General features: G+C 50.7%; 1 protein-coding gene across 2 annotated transcripts; it reads right to left on the bottom strand.

Annotated features, from left to right (window-relative positions):
• Positions 1-10,528: 10,528 nt before the first annotated feature.
• Positions 10,529-20,601, bottom strand: GSTZ1 (glutathione S-transferase zeta 1). Of its 2 annotated transcripts, XM_007106983.4 has the most exons (9): positions 20,438-20,601; positions 17,364-17,415; positions 15,473-15,540; positions 14,855-14,935; positions 14,393-14,518; positions 13,307-13,385; positions 12,712-12,764; positions 11,875-11,924; positions 10,529-11,103 (listed from the first exon to the last, which is right to left on the bottom strand). In XM_007106983.4, the coding sequence occupies exons 1-9, from the start codon at positions 20,450-20,452 to the stop codon at positions 10,977-10,979; spliced, it is 651 nt and encodes a 216-aa protein (XP_007107045.1). In that variant the 5' UTR covers positions 20,453-20,601; the 3' UTR covers positions 10,529-10,976. The 2 variants fall into 2 exon arrangements, with proteins under 2 accessions (XP_007107045.1, XP_054944790.1); XM_055088815.1 differs by lacking the exon at positions 15,473-15,540 and having other exon boundaries at positions 10,532-11,103; positions 20,438-20,600.
• Between the last annotated feature and the right edge of the window lie 26 nt (positions 20,602-20,627).

Here is a 20,627-nt window from a genome sequence, read left to right as displayed (position 1 = left end):
GAGCCCTGGTCCGGGAAGATCCCACATGCCGCGGAGCAACTAAGCCCGTGCGCCACAACTACTGAGCCTGCGCTCTAGAGCCCGCGAGCCACAACTACTGAAGCCTGCGTGCCTAGAGCTCGTGCTCCGCAACAAGAGAAGCCACCGCAATGAGAAGCCCACGCACCGCAACAAAGAGTAGCCCCCGCTCTCTGCAACTAGAGAAAGCCCACGCACAATGAAGACCCAACACAGCCAAAAATAAATAAAATAAATTTTAGAAAAAAGAATGTTTAAAAAAATCTTTTATAGAAGTATATAGTAAGCACCCTTATGTACATCCAGCACATAGATTTTAAAATTATAAACTGCTAATTTTTTTTTTTTTTTTTTTTTTTCTGCGGTACGTGGGCCTCTCACTGCTGTGGCCTCTCCTGTTGCGGAGCACAGGCTCCGGACGCGCAGGCTCAGCGTCCATGGCTCACGGGCCCAGCCGCTCTGCGGCATGTGGGATCTTCCCGGAGCAGGGCACGAACCCATGTCCCCTGCATCGGCAGGCGGACTCTCAACCACTGCGCCACCAGGGAAGCCCTAAACTGCTAATTTTTAAACAAAGATGATTCTGCCATTCTGTTCCTTTTGACAGGTATCCAATAGAGTATGTTCCCTGCACAGTATCAGCTCTCCTATGTCAGAGAGCTCCTGGTTTATTAGCAAAATTATTTCATTCAATGCCAGTTACCTGGGGAGGTGGTCCTCATAAAAATGTTTCTTGGTCTCCATCTTTCAAAACTCATGCTGTATTTCCTCTCTCCCTCAGGCCATAATTTCTAATGTTTTCTTCTCTACCTGGCATGTCAGAGTGAAGGTAATTGTGAAACTGCTCTGGAAGGACTTTGTTCTAATCTCTGTTGCTTTCCAACACATCCTCAGGACTCTGAAATTAAAACTCAATCCTCAGATAATATGTAGCTTTAAAAGGGAAGTAGGTAGCAACTTGAAATTAGGCCATTCTTCGTTATTTTTTTTCTTAATTGATTCCTGCACTTTAAAAATATTTTTATCTGTTATTTAGGAAAGAAAATCTTAGACTTTTAAAAAGTATATATTGTCCCTTATAATATGTATATGGAAGAGTTAAACCTGAAAGCTCACTGTCTTATCTTGATCACTGGGTTTAGATATTGTTGTAAAACATCATTTAGAGAAGATATGTGTTTGCATGTTTTTGATGCGCCCTGTCCAGTCCCTCTTCGAAAGAATTAGGTGAAGCCCAAACACTAAAGTCTGTATTTTTATATTTATTTTAAGACTGCTTTTCTGCAAAAGGTTGCCTTTTAACCCCAAAGTATAAGGTTCTAAGGTACAGAGCTGAGTGACCCTAACATTTACACAAAAGGCTGTTGTTTTAGAGGAAGGGGCAAGAGTGAAACAGTTCATGCAGCTTGTAAACTGACTTTTTTATATTGATAGTAAGGAATGAAAACAATGAGAGGAAGAGAGAAAAGCTATCAAATGTATCCCAGAATTCTGCTCATATCCTGATTTTGTGTAGTTCTTTAGTTTGCATTTCATCTGTTGGAATTGTTCTTTAGGCCAGAAGCCTCACTGGTTCTCACCGTGCTTGTTGGAGAAATCCCAAACCTACTTGTCTTTTCCGACAGGATCGACTTTAGAAATATCTTTCAGTAGGTCTCCTCTGCTAAGTGTAATCCTGACCTGAAGATTGATTTCATCTCTATATTCTCTGAGACTTGTGAGTCCAGTGCCATGATAAAAGATGGTGAGTTTAGAAAGAGGCTAGGAGGAGTTCCAGCTGTGTCACTGTAGCCTCAGTTGGTTTTGACTATGGCTAAAAAGGGATGAAACAGGTTAATTTTTTTGTTTGTTTGTTTGTTTTTGCGGTACACGGGCCTCTCACTGTTGTGGCCTCTCCCGCTGCGGAGCACAGGCTCCGGACGTGCAGGCTCAGCGGCCATGGCTCACGGGCCCAGCCGCTCCGCGGCATGTGGGATCTTCCTGGACCGGGGCACGAACCCGTGTCCCCTGCATCGGCAGGCCGACTCTCAACCACTGCGCCACCAGGGAAGCCTGAAACAGGTTAATTTTAACCAACATCCCAGAAGAGCCTCAAGCCACAAGAGTGTGTTTGTGAACAAGCTCTGCCCTCTGTAGGCTGACTTCCCTGTGAGGTGTAGGAATCGCCATCTTTAATCTTTGTGGGACAGTCATACACACAGCAGGCAGTGGGACCAACCAAACAGACACAGTTTGTTCTTCCTTTTAGAGCTTCCATTTAGAATTTCTCCCGGGTCTAAAAGGTCCAAATCAACCACTTTAACTAGTCTCTTTCCACCTGGCCAAAAGTGTAGACCTTTTAGAAACCTGAATTTGCTAGAAAAGAAAGAGCACCATCCATGTAGAATCTCAGTGGTTGAAAAGGGAAAGTGAGTTTCTGTCTGAAGGAAGGTGATTTTATTTTTTGTTGTTGTGAGGAGTAGCTTGTTAAGGGATTTATGCTCTTTAGAGAGCAAGTCATTGTATTCATTGTATTTGATTGTGCTCATGGAGCCGTGATGCATGATTCTTTGGGGAGTAAATAGGGAATGGGTGTCTAAAACCAGTCACAAGTTGGGTGCTTTCCAGCAACCCAGTAGATGGTGAATATTCCTATGGCCAAAGTCCCAATTTTCATGCACATGGGATCCTGCCCCTAGGCCTTCATTTCCACACAGCTGAGAGGTAAAGAGAGGGACTTAGGCCCCCCTCCACTTCTCTTATTTATGGTATTGTTTAGCACTGGCAGCATGGTATCCAAGGCCTCAGTTTACTGGTTAACCAGAATTAAATAATAACTGAGTTGAGTAGATAAAGGCGATCAACCTAGGTTGGAAGTAGGGCTGAGGAGGGATTATGACGTATAGTCCCACATTGGGGTAGCTGGGTAACTCATGTATGACTGTGTGGTTGGAACTCTTATTAACTTTACCAGGTGAGTGCAGAGGATGTGATAATGCTATGCTGATGAGGATGACAAATTAATTGAGTTGGCTAAGAAATAGAGCAAGGCCTCCATCTACGGGAAGTAGATTCTGTCACCGGCTGTGAGTGGAATCTCAGAGTGAGCGTGAGCGCTGCAGGTTTCAGAGTCTGGCTTCAGAGCCCACCAAAGGAACCAGTCTTCTGTGGGCAGTGACTCTGGCTTTCTGCAAAGGAGAACCTTCTGGGAGTTGGTTCCTGGTGGTCTCTTCTGGGAGTGGGCGGAGACACCCCGGCAAGAGCTGCTTTGGCTCTCTTGGTACCTGGTTATGGTCAGTGTTGCCCCTTTGCTCTGTCCAACCAGTCCAGCACCTGTGGGCATTCCTTTGACATCTACCCAGTTATTTAGGTATTGAGGTTAGGGTAGGATTTGGGACCCAAAGCGTGAGAGAAACTTTGCTAAGTATTGTGTGGCCAGATTTCAGAAATCACTTTTCCCTCTGGGGTGTTGCATGTCCCTGCTGGAACCAAGAAGGCCAAACAAAACTCCTCCTATTTAAAAGTCTTGTCACCAACCTGAGAAAACCCAATTAATTGCCTAAAGCCTTGATAGTGGGGTTCATTTACAGTCAGTCCCTCAAAAACTAAGTCCAAAGGCACAAGACTCTGGCTTTGAAATTATTTGTAGTCTCAGTCACTGGTTTGAACTCATGATCTGATTTCTTTTAGTCCCCCAGGCATGTGGACCAGAGTTAATTTCACGGCTGTTCTTCACTCTTAAGAGATAAGGAAAAGGTGCCCCAGAAGTTTAGAGATACAGGCTTTTTCAAAATTAAATTCCACAGTTTTCTGTCATTTTAAGCAGATAGTTTTGACTTATCTAGGGATAAAATAATATACGTGAAATGATTTCCAGGGGACAAAATGTATTTTCTAAATGTTCTGATATAGGGTCATGAACAATTGTTAAGTTTTGGTTTGAAATATTATAGTATATGGGATTACAGAAGACCCCTTAACTCACCGTCATGTAAAGGAGCTCTCTTCCTGAACTCTTTCTCTCACTCAGGTTTGAAATGCCTCATCTGTAATGTTACCTGTAAGTGATTGTTATTGTTGGTTTTCAGGTTCCGGCAAGAATCATCTGGAAAACATTATCCTAATTCCTTCTCTCATGTCCTAAGCAGTACATTTTACTAAGAAATTCTGTATTAAAATCACTAACAGCCCTTTCTGAGATTATTGTCCCATAAATGAATTTGTTTTTATTTAATCAAGTTGAATTATTTCCATTTAGCCATGTTCAAGAGCAAGTAAAGTCTGGAGAAAGCAATCCAGTAACCCATGAATCTGGTGTACCCATTTCCCTTAATAATGGGAAGTTTTTGAAATCCCCAGAAGAAAGCTGCTTTGTAATTAAAGTGATGGATTATAAGGAAGCCAGACTTTGGGTAAGGATTTTCCTAAACTACTTTATGCCATTTAGCTTATGTTTCTGAAAGGCCTGCTTTGGTGCCATGCACTGAGATCTATCAGTTGATTGAAAGCTGATCACGCTTTCTTGGTAAATATTTAAGCAACTGGCAACCACAACGGCATTCTTTCCTTATCGTTCTGTATCACGCACTGATGCTGACGTTACAAAAAGAGGTCTGGAAGGGAAACAGTGTCACAGTCTTTTCTTTAAAATCAAAGTATCCCAAGCAATCGTTTATTGAGGTCAACTTGTTTTACATGTACCCTTTCATGAGGAGTGCTGTCAGCATCTCCTATGATTTCTAAGAGCTCTGACCGAAATTGTTATTTGTTATGTCCTGCTGAGTGCTTTTTCCTTTAAAACACCATATTTTTACCACCCTGTGGGACTGAATGTGTTGCTGAGATACATAGATGATACTGAGCTATGGTTCCTGAAATAGCTCAGTTCTTGTGTTTTTATATTATGTAACAGTTTTGTGATGCTTTTATGCATTCTTTGTCTTCTCTTCGAATTTTGAAGTCTGTCATAAATAAACTTTTTCACTATGCACCTGAAACATTTGAGTTATATCTTAATGAATGTGACTTAGAGTTAAAATTTTTTTATTCATCTATCTTCTGCATCTTAAGAAGAAAAGTATTCTTTAAATCTATACCAATTATTTTATAATCTATTATTATGAAAATTAAGAAAAATTAACAATTAAGAAAAATGGAGAATGAGATTAATGATAGATCTTTCTTCTGCATTTCAATTTATGGCTGAGTATGAACTGGGATCTGGGTTTGGCCCAAGGGCAGAAAAATTGGGTTTAGAGTAATGATTACTTAATTGAATATTACTGAGTTTTGTTAGTATTTGGTCCCCAGTGATGTTCATTTTCCAGTGTACTGACTTACTCTATTCAAATTTGGAATCAGTAGTTTGGACACCACAGTAATCATTTAACATAGTCTAGGTGATATTAATCCAGCCTACTTTCTTTTACAGAAATGACACCATAAGATATCTTTGACACCTCTCAAAATGCTGCCTCTGCACATCCTTGGTGCCTATTACAGAACAGGAAGGACTCACATCTGGCAGAGAGGGGTGCCATTTAAATATTTTCTTCGGTGATATCTGTGGTCTAAGATGAGCCTGTTAGATCTTTCCCTGCTTTCCTTTGCCACATATGTTAGAGGCTGATGTATAAAGGAGGAAGAGAGCTGAACTAACTGTGAGTTAAATGAGTATACTCTTCCCACCAAACTACACCACAAGCAATAATAAAAAGCCCAGGCAGACTACACATAACTGGGGATCCTTAATGCGTTGTGTTTGGGTGAGCCAAATGTAGTGTGTCACTGATGACACAGAACATATTGGAGATTATTTTCTAACCTTTAAAGGCACTCATATCTGCTATATCATTGACCCTGACATAGTTCAGGATCATATAAATTGGTGCAGGCCACACATTGCAGCCTTGACATCCAGCCTGATGTTCCTTAGCCCATGAGGTTCTGGCTACACTCAGCAGCCATCTTAGTTCAGGTATTCGCCCAAATGGGATCACACCTGCTTACGACCTTGGAATCAAGAGCTAAATAGGTTATCTTTAAAAGTTAGGAGGGACTTCCCTGGTGGCGCAGTGGTTAAGAATCCGCCTGCCAATGCAGGGGACACAGGTTCAAGCCCTGGTCCGGGAAGATCCCACATGCTGTGGAGCAGCTAAGCCCGCATGCCACAACTATGGAGTCTGCGCCCTAGAGCCCATGAGACACAACTACTGAGCCTGCGTGCTGCAACTACCGAAGCCCGTGTGCCTAGAGCCTGTGCTCTTCAACAAGAGAAGCCACCGCAATGAGGAGCCTGCGCACCACAACGAAGAAAGCCCGTGCACAGCAATGAAGACCCAACACAGCCAAAAATAAATAAATAAATAAATAAATTTAAAAAAAAAAAAAAGGAGGAGCCAGTAGAGTGAGTACTTATCTTATGAATATGTGTCCAGGTACTGTCCACTACCTGCTTGTCCAGTAAGTTTACTACTTTCCTTAATGGTTATATAAAATTGCTTTGGAATAAAATCATATATATTTTGCTTTGTTCTCAAAGATTTCCTGGCAGCACCCCCTTCCTGCTTTCATCCTTCTAAACTATTTGCCAGGACTTACTACTTCCACAGAGTTGGAAGATCCTCCACATCTAATTACCAGCATCAGGCCACTCCAACGTCTGTTCTTCATCTGCTGTGGCCACACCCACTGTGGGAAGATGGCAGATCAGATCTCCCTGTGGTCCCTGGCGTCCCAAGATCAGGTGTCTGCAGATCATTCTTCACAGATCTAACAACTGATGTGGAAATGAAGAAGGACCTGACTTTCACCATTCAGTCAGCCCTTGGGGAGAAACCCCTCCTGGAAAACATCCTCTGAATAGGTGATGGTTTTTGGTTTGAGAGATACATCTGACCCCCCAAAATAAGAATTTATTTGCAGACTTGAGGGAATTGCGGGGGTGGGGGGTAGTTTTTAAAAACCCTTTATAAGCTTATTTATTGCTAAGCCTTGGAACCATTGTCTGACCTCTAGAGAAAAGTCTATGCACTTGGGGAAATATTTGCTCCTTCATGATCTTCCAGGGCCCTGAAAGAGGAGAGAGACATTCAGGGAGGGAGGGGGTAGCCAGCCACGGTTGTATGGGAAGGATATGTCTCACTTTCACATGCATTCATGGAGCAGGGCTAGTCATCTTGCTTGGTACTGGGGCAAGAGAGGTCAGGAGTGTAGCCCTAGAAGAGCTTGAGAGAGCTCTGCTCTCACGCAGGGAAGAAGGTTTAGTAACGCTGCATTCTCTTACTCCTCAGAGCACAGCTAAGTCCCTCTGGGAATAGAGAAGAGGCTTCTCTTCTCGCCCATGTATCCAGCCCCAGGTCCTGGGAGGATGGTTCCCTAAGGGGAGAGGCTGCAGTCAGCCAAACCTCAGGTCTCCACGTTCCTGAGCAGCAGGGCAGCTACGCATGTCGATGACCTGGACCCCACGGAGGCCCTGGGCCTGGAACACGTGATAGCCTCTCTGACATAAAACTGCAGGCCCAGGAATCCACAGAGGCTCTTTCTCATGAGCTGTGGTCATTCGGTGAGGCCTCAACTCTACTCATCTCACTGCCCCCCGCCCCCAGTCCTTCCCATCCCTCAGGGGGTCCTGAGCCGGTGCCCCCCTGGGCCTGCCTTCTCTTGGCAGCCCTTCTGAATCCATCCCCCCAGGTCCCCTCACCTCTACAGCCCCAGCCCCCAAAGGCCACAGGAGACTCCAGAAAGTGCTGGTAGGCCCTTGGGAGCTGAGTTGGTCCTGCGTTAGTCTCCTTGGCTCCAGGTGAAGAAGGCAGCAAGGGTGGTTCCCAGCCCTGGCCTGGAGACCAGCTTGTGTTGCTACAGACTGTGTGCAGAGCTCTATGGCTTAGGTTCTAGCTTTTTTAATTTGTTGGCTGAACCGCACAGCGGGGTCTTAGTTTCCCAACCAGGGATCAAACCCGGGCCCCCTGCAGTGGAAGCGCGGAGTCCTAACTGCTGGACCGCCAGGGAATTCCCATGGTTCTAGCTTTAAAATACAAAAATCTCCTTCACAAAGGAGAAGGACTCCTTTGTGAAGTCCTTGAAACATCATGAAACAAGGAGAAGGGCTATGGTTCTCCTACAGCTGAGAACCACAAAGGTTAGCCATGTCTCTGGGTGGCTCAGGTCATGGATGTGGGGACACTTGAAGAACCCAGCACTTCCCAGGTGAGGCAGCTCAGAGGAGCCTGGAGTGAGTTTCTTTGGCTTAGACACATCTGTTTTTGTGAGGAAGGACAGGTCTGTCTGGGTTTGGGGAAAACCAGATGATAAAGGAGGGCCTCAGAAATGTCATGGACTCCAAGGATCTCACTGAGCCCAGAGGAAAAGCCACAGCGTTTGATCCCTCCCCTCCCCTTCCCATGGCTGGTTTTCACCTCACACTCGGACACGTATTACAAAACTCCTGTTGAACTAGAGGACCAGAACTGTGAGAGAAATATTAAAATGAGTTTTGTGCATTACATGAGGATGGTTTTTATAAATGCTTAATAACGGAGGCTGTATCGCCTCTTTACCTGATTTAGATTGCCTTAAAATCTAAATTTTAAGGTGGTCAACTCAGCTTTGGCCACCAGTTTTAGGATGGCTGATGGAGCCTCAGGTTAACCAAATTAATATTTTGAGGCCGTCCAGGAGGAGACCTGAGTCAACTCTTAGACGCTATCTCAGATCAGACAGACAAGCAGATAGGCAACAGGCCCATGATGTTGAGGGGTGGAGACAGAGACGGCCAGTTAAATTTCCAGGAATAAGTGGAGGGACATAAGCTCAGTAAGAGCAGGGGCCATGTCTGCCATATCCCCAGTCACACAGCCACACGCCCAGCTCCCAGCACGGGAGTCCCCCGAGAGGGCTCACTGCATGCTGAGTGGGGGGAGTGGGACATGCACTGCCAGCTGGAGCAGCACAGCCACCAGATAGTTTCCTTCTAGGAAGAACCCCAGTCCGCCCGCTCATTATACCTAGTTCCCCATAGAATCATTCGGGGCTGGGGAGTGGTCTCAGGTTGTCTCTGCGCCTGTACCTTGTCCTAGATGTGGATTCTATCCACTGCCTGTACTTCCCAGAAGTCTCTGTGCTCCTCTGTTGCCTGGAAACGAGACTGGGAGGAGGGAGGAGTAGGGGAACCTGGTAACCTCAGCAGTACTGGAAATTGTTTTGGATTATTTGGGCTCCCAAAGGCACCTGTTAGTGACAGGCAGAGCCAGCTGCCTCCTTAATCTGGGAAAGTGGTGGCAGCACCCCATTTGGCCAAGGCTAGCCCCCGCAGCTTGCCCGCTGCTCCTTGCTGGCCCCATTGTCTCTCCAGGGCCAGGGAGCACACTGCCGTGGGAGTTGTAGGAGCACAGCCTGAAGTATGGGGCCACCCTCCTTTCCCCTGAGTTCATTTTCTCTTTAAAATCCACAGGAGCTTGAATCATCTTCAATTTCAAAAGTCCAAGTCAGGTGATGGTTACTGATCCCTGAGCTGAGGAGATTAGTCTCTTATCTCAAGTCAAGGTTTCTTGGCGAGAGCCCAGGTGAGCGTTATGCAGCCAGGCAGGTCTGGAGTAATCTGAGGAAAAGGTCCAGATGGCAGCAGGGCAGGACAGGCACAGTCTACCTCACCATTGCTGTGTCTCCTCTACCTTCCTGGGCTTCTCTCTTGGCTCTGCCAGGACAAACTCACTTTGGGAATAAGAGTGGCCCACCTCGGTCATTCTAGAGTCTGGAGCCCAGGCCATCTAAGAGAGAAGGAGAGGCCACTAAGGAGCCCAGGATGAGAGGGGAGAACTAGGTGCCCTGGGATTGGAGCTAAAGAAAAGGGACTCATGGCTGAGAAAGTTGGCTTCCACTTGGACCAGACACATCTATCTTAATTCCCTGTTTAAACCTCAGCTACACAGGGGAAATGAAATCTCACGTATGGAACATAAATGTCATCTTGTTTCACTCCCAGAAGTGACGCGCATCTCCCTACAGTATCTCTGCCCGAGGTGATCCTGGCTCTGGCTAAGCACTGCCAGGCATGGGGACCTGCTCCCTCCAGGGCAGCCCAAGGTAAGCCGTCACCCGGCTGGCCTCCTGCTAGCTCGGTCAGTAGCTGTTCACACTCTGCCCACAGAGGAGCCTGCCTCTAGCTCCCAGCACCGCTCACAAGTGGGTGTATCCTGAGGCTGGTCCAGAGAACGCTGCCCCTGAAGGTGAGGGACTGGGCTGGGAGGGCCAGCGTCTCCTCAGCGCTGCCATGGAAGTGAGCAACGGGGCCACTCCCAGGCCTGGGCACTCAGCTGGTCACAGGAGGCTCTCTTTCCTGCTTCTTATACCTGTTCTCTTCTGGATCTTGTCTGATTTTCTCAGGCAGGCTTTTGGGCTTATTTCTCTTCCTTGCCCTTAGGTCCCAGGGGCCAGGCCAACCACAGGGTGGGCAAGTGGCTGGCTGGCTTTCTCTCCTGGTCCAGACGCAGAGGGATTCCAGCTAGGAAGTGTTCACCTTGTGGAACCCAGCTCAGCTTTAAGTGAACAACCCGGAGACCTGGGCTTTAGTTTAATTAACAGATTACAGTGTGGGCATTCTTTGGAGTCAGGTACAGTCGAGGGGGCGGGAAGAGGCGCTCAGACTTCCTCATGGCTCCCTGGTAAACTCGCCATACGTTTTAGTCTACGTTCACTTCATCTTCACGACTGCCCGCGACACAGTCATGAAGACTTCCTGCCTACCCGCCTCCCGGCATTCTCCCGCCCCATTCTGCCCACAGGTGACAGATGAAGGGGCTGAGGCAGAAGGAGTTTCAGTGGGAAGGCAAATCCAGGGCTAGAGTTCAAGTTCAAGGGCTAGGAGTTCAGGTCTTCCGCCTCTGCAGTTAAGGCTCGCTCGTTTCCAGGCCTCTTCAGCCCATGCAGCTTCTGCCCCTGCACTGCTCCCAGCCCTGCACCAGTGGGGCGCGGTTTGAGAGCTAGGCCCTCAGCTCAGGGGGTGTATCTGGCTGCCGGCAGGGGTGAGACACTTGGAAGGCCTCCAAGGCCAGCAGTGACTTGTTGATACGGCTGATGGTAGGGTAGGGAGTGAGATCCACCTTGAACCTGTGGCAGAGAAACATCCACCTAAGCCAAGATCTGCAGGGGCACAGGGAGACTGCCCTGCAGGCGATGGGGGAAGCACAGAGGCAGGGCTGGATGAGGCCCCTGGGGCTGGCCAGGGAAGACCTAGGAAGGCAGCCCTGCCAGGTTGGGGGCCCTTGTTCACAGGTAGCTCTCTGGGGAGGGACAGGTCTTGTGCAGTATCGTCTGGCATCTCAGTTTCCTACTGCTCCTATTCCAGGCCATAGCTATCTATACACCCTGCTATGTGTAAGGCCAGTGCTGGGCATTTATATACAGATTATCACCCCACCCATGCCATAAGCTTCTCAGGGGCAGGGAATGTGTCACACATTTCCATACCCTTAACAGTGCCCAGCACAATGCCTTCCACAGAGAGGTTCTCATCCGTGCCTTCCTGAAGGGCTGATGGAGCAAAGCAGAGGCAGAGCTCACTGCCAGGCACAGACACACCACGTCTGCGGAGAGCAGGCTCTTGGAGTGGACCCTTGCAGGGGCGTCCACCAGGTGACACGCCTCCTCTTAGGAGCGGGGGCTATGCGGTATCACCTGGGCTGCAGTGGGCATGGGAAGGGTGTTACACCGGCTTCTGCCCGTCTCTTACGGCGACAGTGGCTGCTGGGCGCAGTGGGGGAGAGTCTGCATGAGATGCTACCTCAGTAGATGAAGTCAGGGCCTGACTGTAGGAGGGAACTGGGCATTTTGAGGGGAGGAGCCAGGAGGAAGAGGGAGGGTGGCAGGGCTCTCTCTTACCTGTCAGCATTTGCCACCTGAGGCGCTAAGCACAGATCAGCCATGGACACCTGCAAAGAGGGTCGGGTGGGCTTGCATCACGGTGCGCAACCCAGACTCCCACCAGTGACAGCACTGGGGTGCTGGCCCCTGGCATTCCCCTCTGCTTCTGGCTCTTCTACCCCACCCCCACTGCCCCACCCCCTCCTCATCTCCCCGGGCCTGGCTGGGCCTGTCCCTGCAGCTGAAGCGCTTCTCCCAGGCTACACTGCAGTTGCGCTGACAACCAACTCTGTGGGTAGCCAGAGAAGGCTCGATTGCCTTAGTGGATGTTACTGTGCTTGTTCAAAATTGCCACCACAGGCACTTAGTGAGGGCTCCCAGCAGGGAGGGAAAGCCTCTGGGTGCAGGTGGGGGGCTCTGGAACCAGAATTACCATAGAAGCCAGGGCCTTAGGCTGTAGGAGTCAAGGGCACCTGAATCCTAGAATCCTAGCATTGGAAGGGAATGGAGACATCACCTAGTCTAATCCCTCATCTGATGGCGGGACCACCTCCTAATCTCAGAGATGAGGTCTTCAACTTGAATACCTCCAGCAATGAGAAACTCACTTCCTCTTGAGGCAGCTGACCAGGAAGGAGCTGAGAAGCTCCCCGTGAGCTAACTTCTGCTTAACGCAGAGAAGACGACCTTGGGGTGCTGACTCCCCACGCTTGCTACAGCTGCCCCCTCAGGAAGCTCTCTGAGCTGTGCCTGCCCTGGGCTGGAGGGAGGTAGCTGAGTCTAAGTGGAAGACAGTGGCAGCCTGAGGTAGGCCTGAGGGAGGAGGCCACCCCCATGGGCCTGGGGAGAGCTTACCTCGTCTCCCACACAGTACTTTCCCGCTGTGCTCTGCAGGATCTGCTCCAGAGCTGGAGGGAAGCAACATGAATACTCTAAGGGGAGAGCAGCCTTTCTGGGCCTTGGTGCATAGCTATGACATGGCAGCTATCTGAGTGGCAGGCTGGAGTGTGTGCTAGAGGGAACATGGCAGTCAGATCTGGAGAGAGGTGATGGGCACATGGGGATAAGATGATGCCTCCCTGTGCTCTGCAAGTTCAGCTACCGTTCCCTCCCCTGAGGGGACAAGGCCTGCCACTGGCCAAGGCAGCAGTTCTCACACTGACGTGCTGGCGCTTTGCTGGCCTTGGCTTCCTGCCTGGAGTGGGCATTGGAGCGGAAGTTGGGCCATCCATCTCCAAAAGGCTTCAGGCATGAGATTCCCAGAAGTGCCAGGGGTTGAGGCCAGGTTGGATTCTGCCCAGCCCACTGCCTCCTCGGCCCTGCCCGCCCCCTACCCATGCCACTGTCAAGGCCGAAGAGCCCGGGAGGCTGCCAGATGCCAGGGCCCCCAGTGTGAGGGCCATTTCTCTAAGAGGTCACCAGGGGGCAGCTCACAGGGGCAGGGACTCACCGTTAAAGCCAGAACTGATGGCCTGCTGGGCCCAGGTCAGCTGGTTCTCCTGTCCCACTTGCTTCAGGACAGACAGGTTCTGTGTAGCCCAAGAAAAATCTTGGATGAGCTTTGGGAGCCAGGCTGAGCCCGCGCACTCAGCCAAGTCCCCTCAGGAGAGCTTGGTTCCCATGTGTCCCTGGCTGTACACCTGTCCTACCCTGGACCCTGTGAGCTCCCATCTGGGCCCTGAGGTGGAAGGGAGGTGACGATCCCAGAGGCCACCTTCTCTGGCTGCCCCCGTGGCCCCTGTCACTCTGGCAGAGACGTGTAAGGGTGGAGGCGCAACCCAAGGCCTCTCTCCCTTGCATCCAATGCTTCTCCCTGACACGGTCCCTTGTGAGGAGAGGGAGTGTGACACAGGGTTGGGGAGGGCAGCATGGGGGAGGCACATAGGATTGATTGGCTTTCAGGAGATTTGGATGTCTGTCTGCTTCAACCTCCTCTGTTAAAAAAAAAAAGTGACATAGGGCGGTGGGGGCACAGATACACAGTCAGGGGGTCTGTCACACTTAGAGTCACTCTGTAGTCACTCCACCTTTCTGGGGTTATTTCCTTACTTGCAAAGTCAGGGATTAGCACAGATGAATTTTTTTTAAAAACAGATGAATTGTTTCAATACTTTTTTGTTTTACCAGTGAAAACTTACCAGAAAAATCCTAGGGGAATCCCAATCTATGACACAGAACAGGTGAAAGGAAGGCTGCTCTGGTTAAAGGCGGGAGGCGGGAACATGTGCTGCTCAGCCTCTCCCTGCCCCCTGGCCCCTTCCCCACCTCCGCAACTCCGGACGTGTCCTTGGAAACCTGGGGCTTCCCGGAAGGCGGTTGGGGTCCCAGGGAGTGGATGCTTTCTGGCCTCCCTCCTCCCTCTGCCACAGGGGCCAGGGCCAAGCCCGAGAATCCCCTCTGTCCTCCTGCCACCCCGCCAGCTGGGCACCTCACGGTGGGCTGGCCACGGGGCACGTGCGCACGGAGGCGAGAGCGCGTGCGTGTGGGGATGCGAGGGTGAGAGGCGCGTGAGGGGGAAAGCGCGCGGGAGCCGCACCTGCAGGGGCTGGATGCCGCTGGCCAGGAGGTGGGAAATCATGCGCACGTGGGCCCTCTTCTTTGGGTCCTGAGGCAGGAGTCGTGGCGTGGGCCGGGTCTCCTCCAGGTACTCGATGATGGCCAGCTGTCCGGAGGGGAGCAGTGAGGCAGGGACCATGGGGGGACTGTAAACTCCTCTTCCTCCCCCACTTCCAACACCACCATCCTCCCCTTGAGCCCTGTGAAGCCAAGAGGCTCCCCAGAAGGATGAGATCATTTTGGACCCTTGTGCTACAGAACTTAGTCCCCCATATGCTTGAGTCTCCCTTCACTTCCCACAGCAAGCAAGCAACCTCCCTCCCTCCCCACCTCGTCCCTGCTAAGAGCTGGGCGCCTTGGGCAGACACAGGCAGGAAGAGCTGTGAGGTCGTCTTGCTCAGGGCACCACGCTCATGAGGGGCCTCCCAAAGCCGCCACTCACTGACTGGCCAATGGTGATTCCATCAATCTTCAGGGCTGGTACCTGCTTCATGGGATTCAGGGCCCGGAATTCTTCAGAGAACTGTGGAGGCAAGGCCCTGGTGGACTGGGCAGCCTGGCCTGAGCTGGCTAAAGCAGTCTGGCAAGCAGGAAGCCCCTCGCCTACTGCCCACCTGTACCTCCCTCCCCTGGGAAAGGCCCTGGCTCCTAGGCCCAGGGTGATACCTGGGGGATCTGTGAAGTATCCTGAACCCCAGTGGCTGCTGAGATACAGGTTTCATCCCAGTGGCCTGGCTATGTGCTTGTCCCTGCACCTTATATGTGGTCACCGAGGCACATCCAGAGGGCCTGGCATGGGGCAAGGACCCGCTCACCACCCATACTTCCGGAGTCAGACATGGAGAGGCCAGGCTGTGGTATGGAGTCTGGGCCCTTCCCATGGCTCCTCTTGCTGCACAGCTGGCCCCCCTGTCCCACAAGGGAGATCCAGCAGCCTCCTCTGGCCATGGGGACCACAGGGCACATGTTCATCTCTTGCCTGCAGAAGTCTGCACCCCCTGCCGGGTCCCTCTCCAAGGCCTCTAACTCCTACATTGTGGCCTGGGGGCAGCCTCCTTACCTGCTGCCCCCCATCCTTTGTGAGGTTGATGGTTATCATCTCATAGTCCATGTTTTTCAAGGCCAGAGCTAGGAGAGACAGCAGGTAACAGTCGGTGACGGCCTCTGACCACACTTCCCAGGGTGATGAGAGGGAAGGAGGCTTCTTTCTCCGCACTGCTGGGTAGCCCTGTTGCCTTCTTCCCAGCTTCCTGGATCACCACCTGCTCCCCTACCCCAGGGCCATGATGCTCTGCCTCCCTTGCCCCTGGACTCTCTGTATCCCCAGCGGTCCTCTCATGCCTCTAGGTGGTGCTATGAAGGTGTGTGCCCTGGCCCGCTGAGGGCTCCTGGAGGACAGCAGGGAAATGTCCTTTTCATCTCTGCCCCCGCAGGGCCTTACCCAGTGGCAAGCAGGGCTTATTTGTTGGAGACATGCAATCATTCCCCCATAAAGGTCATCTGAGGGCCAAGGGAAGGTGCTCAGTGACTACGCAGGGCCCACACAGGCAGAGGACACTCTTGTTCTGTTTAGAGAACCCCTTTCTAACCCATTCTCTGTTCTCAGGGCTGTTCACTACAGATTCCAAGGCATCAGGGCTTTCTGGTGACCTCAGCACATCTGCTGTGACTCCCAGTGGCTGGATTTCCTCTCCATCTCCTTGGATGTTTTCCTCCCAGCAAGGTGAGGGCAAAACACTCGGTCAACCCTAGTGGAGGAGACCGTGTGTGTAAGTGTGCACACTTGTGCATTAAAATATGGCGATGGCCGGTATCAGGCAAACGAGCGAGGGGAGGAGGGCAAGACGTGTCACAGTCTGCAGACAGCCCAGGAGACGCGGGGCTCCTCCTCAGCGCCGGTCAGCTCCACCCTGGAGAGTGGAAGCGGTCGGGGCCAGGCAGGAGGCCGATGCATGGTGGCCCTGCAGAGACAGTGCCCACGCTGCTGGTCTGGCCCCGTCAGGGCAGAGGCTCTGGGCCCAGGGAGGGCATCTTCTTGGAGAAATGTGTCCTCAGGCACCCCAGTGCTCTTGCCTACTGATTCTAGCAAATACCAAGTGACTGTGGGAGGCGGAGGGTCATGAGGATGGCTTCCGAGTCAGGACCAAGCTCCTGGCAGCAGGCTACCTGGGTTTAAATGTCATCACATTCACCTGCTAGCTGTGTGGCCCTGGGCAAGTGATGTCAGCCTCTGTGCCTGTTTCCCCATCTGACAGGCAGCATAGCGTATTAAAGAGCGTGGACTAGCTGGAGCTAGGCTAGCTGGTTCAGATTCCAGCCCTGCCCCTTACTAGCTATATGATCTTGGGCAAGTTATTTAACCTCCCTGTGCCCCAGTTTTCCCACCTGTACAATGGTGACGATAATAGTACCTCCCTCCCAGGGTCGTTGCGGTTTAAATGGAATCATGTACACAAAAACACTCAGCACCATTCTCTTTCTGTATGAGCTGTTACGACTATGACCTTGGCCGAGGGCTGACTTAAGCTGAGGGAGAGAAGGGTCAAACCAGGACTAAACCAGAGGGCCCACTTTCTCCTTCCCTGAAGCCTCTGGGGTCCACAATGGCCAGCTCTGTTTAATCTGCCGGATCAAATAAGATAAGAACTGAGGAAGGCCAGCTGTTTCCTGCCAGTTACCAAGGATCTCTGGATTCTGTGAGCCTGCCTGAAGCATGGTTGCTAAGGGGCTTTGGAGAGCAGAGTGGGAGATGTGGCAGGCCCAAGAGAAAAAACACCCCTCCCTCCCTTCCTCTAGTTGGACTTCCGAGGTGGAGGTGCCATTCAAGGCTGAGGGCTCCAGGAGACTGGGGATGCTGTGGCTGGTGCCCTGTCTGACAGAGGCTTTTCACCCAGGCCTCCCTCCACCCCATACCACCCCACTCCAGCTCTCGGTGGAGGTACAGCTCTTACCGATTCGAACTCTCCATGAGCAGGAGCTTCGGAAATAGGAATAGAGGATGGGCTGAGGAGAGAAGACGAGGATGCATGTTAACCCATGCTTGGTGGGTTCTCAGCCCCAGGAGCCCACTGGAGGGGAGGCAACAGCTCCCAGCCAGGGCGGGCTCCAAGCCAGCACTGTTTCTTCCCAGCCTGCTAGGCCTCCTTCCTCAGGCCTGCGTCTGGAAAACTCAGGCCAGACTCAGAGCTCTCTGAGTTGGAGGCCTTGGGAGTCATGTGGGGTCCCTCAGCTCCAAACTCTGCTGTCATGCATTCCTGATGTCCGGGGGGCCCCCAAAGGGGCAGCCAGACTGCAAGTGCCCTCCTTACCTTGCTAGACTCAGCCATGATGATGTGGTGACCCTTGGCCTCTCAGGGAATGTCCCCTCCCACAGAACTGCGGAGCAGGGGGAGGAACCCTAAAGGAGTGGATCCCATGAGCCAATGGGGAAGCTGGGCTAAACAGGCATCAGGAGAACTTTGACTCTGGTCAGAAAGGGCATCTCTTTCTAACCTGGGGGAAGCTTTTTATGCTCCTGGTGGAGCCAGGTCTGGTGTCCTGGGCAGACAGTGAGGCCTGGTTTTGAAGCAGTAGTTCATGTGGTACAGTGGACTGGGAGCTGGCATACCGGGAGTCTGGTCCCAGTGCAGGAACTAGCCCCGCATGACTGGGGACAAATCCCTGCCTTCTCTAGTCTTCAGCTCCCTCATCTGTAAAACGAAGGGTTGCCCTAAAATGATAGCTTATTTCCTTCCAACAGTGGCAGAAAGACCAGGAAATATAGTTTTCTGTGCTTTGGTGCCCATCTCTTTCAACATTCCACCCACCAGTCCTCTAGACTCTTGGCTGATCTCATAAAAAATAGCATCTGGAAAACTCAGGCCAGACTCAGAGGGGGGAACTTTCCTGGCGGTCCAGAGGTTAAGACTTTGCCTTCCAATGCAGGGGGTGTGGGTTCGATCCCTGGTCAGGAAGCCAAGATCCCACATGCCTTGCAGCCAAAAAACCAAAAAACATTTAAAAAAAACAGAAGCAATACTGTAACAAATTCAATAAAGACTTTAAAAATGGAACACATAAAAAAAATCTATAAAAAAAAATATAGCTGGGGAATATGCCCACTGACTCCAAAGCTGAGGTCATAAGCTGGCAGCCCACAGTGTTCTGTTTGGGCTATACTGTATTTTAAAATGTTTCAATTCATCGCTAACATTAAAAGTCACATTGTTTCATATACAAATCCTGTTGTCCGTTTTTTCTTAAAAAAAATCTGGAGATAGTGAACTCAGTTTCCTGAAGAGCAAAACTGATCAGAGCCAATTAATGGCCCCCTTTAGAATGGGCATGCCCTCTCAGATCTACCGCGGCCCCCACCTGGCCCACTTCTCTCATTTTTGTTACTCTGAGGCCCCTGAAGGCAGAAGGGTGTGTGCCCTCTCCTCTAAAGTTTAGAGGACTCAAAGTTAATTTCTCTGGTGCTTCTTGGTCACCAGCATTTCAAAGCAGAACCCAGACAGAGTTACCAGTAATTAGCACTCAAGAATCTTCTGGCAGATACATATGTAGCCTTTTGGATGGGGGAGAACTCAATAGAATTTCTTAGATCACCCTTGTCTACCATCCCTCTGACTACAGACATTTCAACCAAGTTTGCTCTCCCTTCTGTATGCCCCAGCTCACCAAGCTGCTACCTGACCTTGCTTTCATCATCTCTGAACTACCAACTCCAACTTCTACTCCATCTTCTACATGGGCAAGGGCACAAGTGGGAACCCAGTCCCTCCCAAGTTAATTCCTGAGCCTGGGAGTTCCAGTCTATCCTGAAGGCAACTTTCGAGGGGAAAGTGAAGATAGTTCTGGCACAAAGGTCAAGTGATAGGCAGCAGGCATCCTTGGATGGAGAAGAGTTCGTTGGCTACAACTGGATGTACCTTGTTCCAGGGTGCATCCCTTTCCTTATTTGGTTAGGCTGGAGGGGCCCCTGGGGCCAAGAGGCAGCAACACCAAAACAGAACGGAATCACTAGAGAGCTGCAGACATCAGCTTAGAATCCTTAAAGAAATGCCTTACCTAATTACTAAATGTTACACTTTTTACCTGGACTAAGGGTGACCACAGAATCACTGTAAATGCCCTGCCCTCAGGTTTACTTATGAGCCATCAGGAGATGTAATGGAGGGCGGTTTCTGATCTTTCTTTTACCAATGATAACTGCATAAACCATCCCATGTTCCTTTTTGCATTTGTAGGGCTAAATTTTAAGCCCAAGTAAAATATCCATTTCATCACCACTCCTGGAGGAATTGTTTTTAATTCAAATATGGATTCTCACCCTTCTAGCAGATTTTATGTTAAAACCATCTCTTACACATGATTTTCTAGAAAGACTCCTAAACTCCCATTTGGGAGTGGGAGGGCTATACATTGTTAAAGTGATGCTATATCCCACCTGATGTGCCTACCACCTTCCTTTGAGCTACAATAGCTGTTCTCAATCTTTAATAAAGGGATTGATAACTGTGGTTCTGGGGCGGTCCTGGGAAACGCAAATTAAAACTGGTAATAAGGTCCCCAAGCGACTGTGACGACTATAAGTGCCACAGCCTCCCCTCGCCCCTGGCGCTCTCTCAAAATGCAAACAACCCTGAAAGGCTATTTGTTAACTGTTAAGGCCTGCCGGGCCGACAGCCGGGAAAGGGGTACGCAGGGCTGTGCGGAACAGGGAGACGAGGGACGACGCTTGGAAGCACTAGCAGGTCGAGTGGGGTTGGGGGTGGGTGGAGAGTCAGATGAAGAGGAAGGGTACAGCCACCAAACCAAGCCGAGTACTCTCCACGAGGTCCCCGCACCTCCCGCCCAACCCTCTCAGGATCACAGGCCACAGCGGGTAGCGCGCAGGTGCAGAGCGGTGCCAGAGCGGCGCATTGTATGCTGGGAGTCGCCGTAGGAGCTGTGGGCGCGGCCGAGCGGCTCACCTTTGACCCCGCCCCCCAAAATTTCTCGTGTTTCTAAGTAGAGCCTCTCTCCCCGGTTGCGTGACACAGACCTTCCCCACTTGCATCTCGCACTCTGGGCGACCCCTCTTCCAGGCCAGGAAACTTCGCGCCTGCGACTCTCCGAGTCGTCGACGATTCAGGCCCAGTGAGACCCCGACACGTCAGAACTTAGGTTTTTGTCTCGGTAAAGCGAGGGCTTGTACCAGAATGAGCTTTACGGTCTCTTCTAGCTTGCCCTCC

This window comes from Physeter macrocephalus, chromosome 11 (genome assembly GCF_002837175.3).
Source record: "Physeter macrocephalus isolate SW-GA chromosome 11, ASM283717v5, whole genome shotgun sequence".
Taxonomy (NCBI): Eukaryota; Metazoa; Chordata; class Mammalia; order Artiodactyla; family Physeteridae; genus Physeter; species Physeter macrocephalus.
The sequence above is the reverse complement of the archived record's forward strand: the minus strand, read 5'-3'. Positions and strand labels throughout refer to the sequence as shown.

What these genes read in the sequence shown, in the direction of transcription:
- GSTZ1 (XM_007106983.4), bottom strand. An exon ending in CAAAGGATGGGGGGCAGCAG is followed by an intron (nt 14,936 to 15,472) that starts GTAAGGAGGCTG and finishes TTGCCTCCACAG; the next exon opens with TTCTCTGAAGAATTCCGGGC. An exon ending in GCGGCATCCAGCCCCTGCAG is followed by an intron (nt 13,386 to 14,392) that starts GTGCGGCTCCCG and finishes TGGGCTACACAG; the next exon opens with AACCTGTCTGTCCTGAAGCA.